Source organism: Oryctolagus cuniculus, chromosome 16, assembly GCF_051225735.1.
Source record: "Oryctolagus cuniculus isolate XC-2025 breed Fujian yellow rabbit chromosome 16, ASM5122573v1, whole genome shotgun sequence".
In the NCBI taxonomy this organism is placed as follows: Eukaryota; Metazoa; Chordata; class Mammalia; order Lagomorpha; family Leporidae; genus Oryctolagus; species Oryctolagus cuniculus.
The window spans coordinates 58,977,626-58,985,824 of NC_142882.1; the positions used below are offsets into that span (position 1 = coordinate 58,977,626).

At 45.1% G+C, this 8,199-nt stretch overlaps 1 protein-coding gene across 1 annotated transcript; it reads right to left on the reverse strand.

Moving 5' to 3' along the window:
- Positions 1-2,450: 2,450 nt before the first annotated feature.
- Positions 2,451-5,827, reverse strand: NEUROD6 (neuronal differentiation 6). Its single transcript, XM_008261611.5, has 2 exons — positions 5,551-5,827; positions 2,451-4,257 (listed from the first exon to the last, which is right to left on the reverse strand). The coding sequence occupies exon 2, from the start codon at positions 4,234-4,236 to the stop codon at positions 3,223-3,225; it is 1,014 nt and encodes a 337-aa protein (XP_008259833.2). The 5' UTR covers positions 4,237-4,257; positions 5,551-5,827; the 3' UTR covers positions 2,451-3,222.
- Positions 5,828-8,199: the final 2,372 nt, after the last annotated feature.

The window sequence follows — 8,199 nt, forward strand, 5'->3', positions numbered from 1 at the left end:
AACAGGGCTGGGCGGTTAAAGCAAGAGACCCTGACGATCCGGAGCCCAAACATTCTGCCTGCTCCTGGGTCAAGGGAGGAAGAGCAATTGCAAGGCGCGTGGGAAAGATGCCGTTTTTGAATGTACATGTGTGTGTGTGTGTATGAGAAATAATCCTGATAAAGGACAAATGTGTCAGGGGGTAAAGGTAAGAAGTCACATAATTCAGTTCAAAAAGGAGAGACTTAATCAATTTGAAGGCCAAGAATCATTAACCAGGTTCTGAAGAGGGAAAGCTGTTTCAGGCAGGGAGATGAGGAAAGCAGCAGGGCAGAAGAGCAAGGATCTCCACCCACAGCATCTGAGCCCAAGCCTTCCTGCCCCTAAGCTGCACTTTACACCATACCCCGGAAAGGAAGATTCTATGGTGTCAGTGTCATGTGATGCTGGACTAGGAGGGAACCTGCCAGAGGATTTCTCTGCAGCCAGCAGGGGCCAGGGAGAGCCATGGGTGCTGTGTAAAGGGGGTGGGGTGGGGGGTTCCCATGCCAGGGTTCACGGGGAGGGGCGGGATCTGAAGGAGCCAGCGAACTCTGCTCCCCACCCCACTGTGACCCCGGGTTTATCAACCTCCTAGGGAGAGAGCCCACCTTGGGTTTGAACATCCATTGGTTGAAGACATTTACTGCTGTCAGGGGTCTGTGCTGGAAAACCCCACTCTCGTGCTTGAGTTCCGGAAGAACAAAGCTCTGAGACCAGGAGCCCCTCCTGGCCGTGTGTGTTTCTTCCCAGACACTCAGCCAGCTGCTCCTCTTCTCTCCCACGTTGCCAGAAGCGAGGCCACAGAATACATCGCCTAGTGCAGAATCTCCCCCATGCATGTGCGCCCACCGCAGGACCGTGCGCGGCTCAAATTCTGCCTGAACGCACAAGATTCTGAGCAGGTGCGACACGGTTCTCCCCCGGGGAAGGGTCACCTTGGAGTGAGGATGGGGCGAGGCCACACCTATGCTGATAGGAAGACCTCAGACAAGTAAATAAATAGAAACCCGAGTCTTTTCTTCCCAGGCGTTTGCTTACTTGGCGGGTGTTTGCTCAGATGGGGTGAGCAGTGACCAGGTTCATAGCATCTGGGGGTCTCTCGAGGGGCCCCGCGATCCCAGGAATAGTCCCAGGGAGAGCAGCTTTTGTGCAGGTACGGGAGGAGGCGAGCGCACAGTCCCTCCCGTGCCGAGACACACAGAGGGGCCAGGCGGCCCTCGACCGTGGGCAAACGTTCCTCCTCCTCCCCGCCTCTTCGCCCGCGCTCTGGTGGGACAGTAGTGAACAGGTGCCAACTGCGCACCGAAAGGCACGTTCACTCCCCGCCCAGGCCGCGCCTGCAGCTGCTTGGCCCCTTTCCCTTCGGAGGCGGCTGCCTTGAACACCCAAGTTCCCGGGGGATCTTAAAGCTGCGGACGCCGAGGGACGGGGCGAGTCCTCCTTCCCGAGAAAGGGGCGCGGGCTTCGCAGCCCCAGCGCAAGAGGTCCCACCGGCCAGCCGTGGGAGGGCCAGGCCAGGCTGCGTCTGGGCAGCACCCGCTGTGGCCGCCGCCTGCGTGTCCCTCCGGGCGGCAGAAGGAGCGGCGGAAAGGGTGACTCCCTTGGCGCGTCTCTGGGCCCGGTTCAGGGCAGGGTCCCCGAGGCCAGCGCGCTGCACTTGCTGCACGGCCCGTTCCCTGGCTCCCAGAGCGCAGCCCCGGGCCGGCAGGACACCCACTGCAGGTGGGACTTGAGAGCTGCAGCTGGTGGCCATGGCCTGGTCTCTCCGCGGTCGGGTCGGGCCTGCACAGGCTCGGGCGCTGCTGGGGTGGGGGGGCGCCCCAGCCTCGCGCGGTGCAGCCAGCCCTACACCCTCTGCAGCCGCGCGGCCGTTCCCCGCCTCCCCTCGGGGGCAAACCTGCGCCAGAGGCCATCGCCGGCGAGCTCAGTGCCACCTTGCCTTTTATTCTAGGAAGGACTCACTCGTGTTTAAGGGGCTGAGCTCCCTGGGCGCTGTAAAGAGTTTTTGGTGGCCTTTTGTTCGAAAACTTTTAATCCCAAGAATTTAGCCTCTAATCGGCCAGACTTACTGAAACCGTGCGGAGTAAAACCTCCCATTTTTAACATCCACTCTGGTGTTTGCTGGAAATGTGCCACCGAATTTAGGCTCAAGTTGAAGGTTACCAGGATTTACCTTTGTTTCCCCAGGATATTGAACCCTTCACGGGCTCCCCCAGTCTTTCATTTCAGATACTTGGCAAAAAAAGAAAAAAAATTTTTTGTAAGTGCTCTGGTCATTTTGCTCCAGAAATTTGTTTTAGCTCGTACGGTTTCGTAATCCAGAAGTATTTCTGAAATGGAGAGGGGAAGCATTGGAGACGGCAAACAGCTGTGTCCCAGGAAATAATAAGTAGCATGCAAAAATATCACAGCTCAGAGATGTCCTTTACCAGAGGAAATATCTATGTTTAATCGCTTTAAAAATGTGGGGTGGAAAAACACAATCGTAGGTTGTGGTTACAAACCTGTACAGGTAATTTCTGAACAATACAAAACAAGTGCTGAAAATCGTTTCTCCTTACGACTGAAATATTATGCCACCACCTACCCAAACATCGTGTTGCCTCAGCTGCAACTATTTGAGGAGGGACAGTAACCAACTGAATGCGCTTAGAGCCATCCTCAGCGAACCGAAAATTGCATAGCTTTTTATATTGTTGCACATCCTCAATAGCATTGTTAGCTTAGTGATATTCTCGATATTTTAAAATTTCAATTTTTCAGAGATACATAATATATAATTCTTAGTAATTATAGACACATCATTTTACTCATCTGATTTTTAATACCATGCATTTTTATAGTTACTATACAACCAAAATAGACATTGAGTTATGCTGTATGCATGTCTTTATTCAACAGTATATTCTTAGATACTTTGTTCCAACAAATTAAGTGAATTTAAGAGAAAATAAAACAAGAAAAGTTCCTTCCAGTGGAAACAGAATCACAGTGCTTTACACACAAAAGGAAATGAAGAGAAGTCCTCATACGAAAAGAGATTTATTATTACATAGAAAATTCTCACAATAGTTGAAACACACTTGAAAAACTAGTAAACACCTTAGATAGAGTTGTGCCAGTCCCTCCGCCCACAAGCAGCTGCTGTGTCTTAATTAGACGGGGGAGGTGAATGACCACTGTTTATTTTCATTTTCCTCATTAATTATGAAAAACTGCATTTAATTCCTCTTGCATGGTGAGAGATTGGCTGCGCAGATGTAAGTCGTAGGGGAAGTGGCTGTCAGTGGGCAACCTAAACATGGCACCCTGCCCAAGGGGACCCCTGGGTGGCACTGCACAGTAATGCATGCCGTAATTGTAATTTTTGCCATAGTCCAAGGTTTCTTCTTGCTTCAGGGAAAATATCCCATTATAGTTAATTGGGGGAGGACTTAAGGGACCTTCAAACTGAGGGCTGGCACACTCAGGGGAAGTACTTTCATAGAAGGATTCATAAGCGCTACAATAATTGTAGGGTTTCATAGACTTGGAATTATCAAGAGTCCCATGCCCTGGGGGAGTGGTGAGCTCAGGGCTGTGGTAGGGCGGGTAGAAGGTCGAGTAGGGTGACCTTGTGTGGTGAGCAGCCTCCCCGCCCTGACCCATCAGGAAACTCCTGGCGTTGAGCTGCAAGCAGCCTGCCACCAAGTTTGTAGTTGGCTGGGAGAGCCCTTTGCATAAGTTCTGGACGAACGTGAGCAGATCTGGTCTCTTGCCGATTCTCAGGATTTCAGAAAGTGCCCAGATGTAGTTTTTGGCCAGTCGTAAAGTTTCTATTTTGGACAGTTTTTGGGTTTTGGAATAACAGGGGACCACTTTTCTTAAATTGTCCAGAGCGTCATTGAGGCCGTGCATCCTGTTCCTCTCCCGCGCATTGGCTTCCTGCCTCCTGAACTTGACCCTTTCCAGCCGAAGCTTGGTTGTCTTTTTTTTTCTAAGACCCCTCCTTCTGGGCAGCCCGTTTTCATCTTCCTCTTCCCTGTCTTCCTCCTCTTCCTCTTTCTCAGTTTCTTCTCCAGGGGCCCTTTTGATGCTCTTTCCTCGAAGGACAATCTGCTTGGAAAAGCTTTCTGGTCTCTTAATTTGCTTCTGGTCCTCGCATTCTCTAGAAAACTTTCTGCACATCTGGGATTCTGGCATTACAACAGACTCGTCAAACGGTAGTGTTAACATGGTTCTCTACTCTTAAATTACCTGAAAAAGTGCCAGCACAATATTGAACGTGTTTTCATTTTTAAAGTTTGTACACTTAAAATCATCAGAAGACTACAAAAGCATACAAAAAGCATATAAAAAAGGACTTTTTTTTTACACTCAACCTAATATTTGAGTTTCTGCAAACTCATAATTATGAAAACATTGATGCATGCAATAGAATTAATGTATACAGGCAAATTATCCAAGAAAATAAACACAAAGTATTTATTGTAATGCCACCAACAACTCCATTTCTCTTTGATTTTAAAGTAGATTTTAATACATGAAAAGGATTGTGGAATTCAAGCAAATGCAAAACATGATATGGCAATGCAGAATTTCATTAATTCTAATTCCCCTGAGTACAAAATGAGAGGAGGAACCAATTTTTAAAATGAAAACTGCTGTCTCTCCATTAGCTGACAAATTTGTGAGTTTTTTGTTTTGTTTTGTTTTGTTTTTTAGAAAAAAAATAAACCTTAACTTTATTTGCTGTACCGTACAGCTGTGAATTTGAATAAGTGTCTGTGGGGATATACACATTTAAGAAAAAGATTAATTAGAGTCAGCTTTAAAGCTGAATTCTTTCTGATCAATTAAGATTATTTGAGAAAGCAGTATTTCCTCAGTCTTCAAAAAGAAAAGGGGAATAGGCTAATTTGGAATAACCTCTACAAATAAAGTAAAAAATAAAAATCACTGACCATTTTTTTGCAGTCAAGGAGAACGTTCAGAGAGCTGTTTAACATTTTTCCGAATGTGATTGTCTGTTTACTGCTGTTCAAATCATCCTGGACAAAAACCACTCTTGTGGTGTTTTTGTTCTGCGAGGCACGGAAGTCTCCCTCCAGCTAATATCTGACAGGAGCCGTCCACGGATTCTGACTGCAATTGTGCACGTGTGTCCAGAATCCCAAATGAAAGGGGGAAATAATCTGTGTTTCCAGTGCATTTTTTGGTTTTTGTTTGGTGAAGCAGTAAGTAAGTATTTTCATCTAAAGTCCTCAAACAAATAGGCACATTCGCAGAGAGACTTTTCAATTTCACAATCTCCAATCCCCACAAGACACACACATACACACACGTATACAAACTCTTACTAATGTCCACATACTTGCAGTGTTACATAATAACAGTGAAAGTATGTGATACTTACATTGTAAGAATGAAATGCGATAAGAAGTTATAGATGGCAAAGAGCACATAAATACTATAAGACAGTGACACTGTATCTTTAAATACTTGCATGCAAAGGCAGCATCAATCGAAGTATATCTTTATTTATATTACCTTAGATTTTAATTTCATTCAATAATCAGTTTTCATTTTGGGTCTTCCAAATCTTTTCAGGCTGAATGTCGCATCGTCTCCTGGAGTCTCTAGATCTGTGTGTATCTGCACTATCTCATTGATCTCTAAAAAGTGACATTGATGCCAACTGCCAGAGCTGGTACCCATGCCATCTGCTAGTGACGTCACAGGGCAGAGAGAGCCATGTGATCCTCTCTCTTGGGACCTTCATTCTGCACTGATCATCTGGCATCCCTGTAAGTGGGTACCAGCATTCATGCATCAACACAGAAGGTTAGACTGATAGGGAAAAAACCTGCAGCAGCCTCTCACATACAGTAGGTGCGTTTCTCCCCGAGCTGCTTCGGTTTCACTGGCAATCTGTGGAAAGAGCAGTGCTGGTGCAAGGGTTCGCCCTGCCAACGGTGCAAGTGTTAGGGAGTCATTAATATTCCGTCCATTTACAAGGTGGGCTTTTGTGTGAACGGAAGGTTTTTGTTGTTGTTGATGATGTTGTTTTGTAAAGATCACCATCTCGTCTGTGCACCTGGGGTCCCGGGGAAAGAAAGCCATGGAAAGGGGCTCAAACGGGTCTTGAGATGTCAAACCAAACTCAGATTTGTGGAAGCGCTTCTTATTTGCTTGTTTTGCTTCATGGCATGTCACTTAGAGGTATGTGTGTCTATGAATTCTCTTATCAACGTGGGGGACTTCTGTGCTTCTTAGGAATTTGGAATTAAAGAGCAATTTTCCCATCTGGGGTCTCAGTGCTCTCCTCCTACACTTGATGGTGCCTTTCAACAACTTTTCTGAGATCTCTCTCTCTCTCTCTCTCTCTCTCACACACACACACACACACACAGCCGTGCAGACACTGCAAGTCCATTGTCAAAGATTTAAACCACATGCTCATGCTTTCCACCAGAAGTCACTCATTTCACTCTTTTATTGTCTCTCTCTTCCCAGCCTTAACTTGCTTGCTCCTACTCATGGCATTTCAGACACAATAAACATAAAAATTATCACTCGGGTTTTTTTTTTTCTCTCTCTCTCTGTCTCTCCCTGGAATTCTAGATTTCCTAATTCTTTTGGCACTTTCAGATTTTTTTTTTCCTAAAAATCTTCTGCTTATATTCTTCTTTCCTCTCTAGACTAACATCAATTTAAATGTCTTCTTGTTCCTCTGTCAGTGCCAGTTGTTTTCCCCTATCCAATGTATTTCATATTTATTTTTCTCCCATTTCTCCTTTTTAACAAAAGCAGAGTAGAAACAGTGAGTCAAAGCTGGCAGAGCCTCAGGGATAAAACAAACTGGGACGCCAGAGGTAAACTCCACCTTCCTCTTTTTCTCCACATCCCTGTCACTCCTCTTCCTCCCCCTTCCCCCCAAAGAACATTTTTATTTCAGGATTGCCTATAAGTAAAGTAAAAAGTACACTTTTAAAAACCCCCAAAGTTTACGAATAAACAAACACAACCTTTGTTGTCTGACGCCCGAGTCATCGCTTTCTCTGAAGTGAGAGTGTGCTTTTGGTATTAAAGTAATCCCTGGCAGAGCTGGAGTCGTGGAAGCTGTGCTGGCATTCCCCGTAGAAAGCCCCTTTCCGAAGGGTTAGAATTCTGCTGCTTTCGTGCACTTGGGTCCCAATTGGCACGGGGGCCTCACATTAAATTTAGGTTCGCTCCTGTCATACTCTCCTCTTTTTCATCTATCTCAAAAAGTTGCTTGACTTTTCTTGGACAGTTCTGGAAAAGATAGGGGAGTTGGCCAAAAGGAAGATTATGCTAAGTGAAAATGGATAAGTTTTCTCCCTTCATGACCCAGTATATAATAATGCAAATTTAAAGGAAGAGCAAGGCTGTATTTTAAAACAGGTAAGCTGACATGGCTAATGACTTTATTTTTAAATCAGACGTACCAAAGCCACTTTAAAATATGTTGTTTAAGGATATATAAGTGGTAGTGGACACACTGCATGTATTTCATATAGCTTTTGGTTCAAAAGCTACACACACTTCTTCTATTAGCACATAGAGTACCTTCAGGGAGGCCAGATGCACAGTTTTCTTTATCTTCACATATGGTTTAATTTTAATTTTTAATTTTTAAAAGAGCATAAGTATTGGAGCCATGAGCCACGAAGCAAGCAGTGCTTGTCACGGATTTTATGTCTTGTACCACATTCTAAACTTGCAAACTCCCCAGGAGCTGCATTGCATTAAAGTCATCACAAACACAGAAATCAAAATGCAAGAGACAGATGACATGATCTGTCAGCAGAAAATTATCACCAATGTAGCTCATTGAAAGGCTAGATTTTACATTTTATCTTTGTACATGCAGAAAAATGAGGAGCAGTTTATTGATGAAAACATTTGGGACTGTTCTATTCCTGCCTTTGAACATGAAAGAAAAACCTTTGGTGGTGATGGAACGAGGGGCAGAATCTATGTTTAGGTTTTTCTGACTATTAATCTATTGTTTGGGTGTTATAGGTTTGTTTTTTTTTTAACCAAAAAAAAAGGGGGGGGGATGAAAAGTTGTTGTGTCAAGATTTAGCAAAGATTCAGTGTGTTTGTACATAATCTTTCAAAAGAAATTTTGTTCTGCGTTTTCTACTATAGTTCCAGATATGCAAATGCATGAGC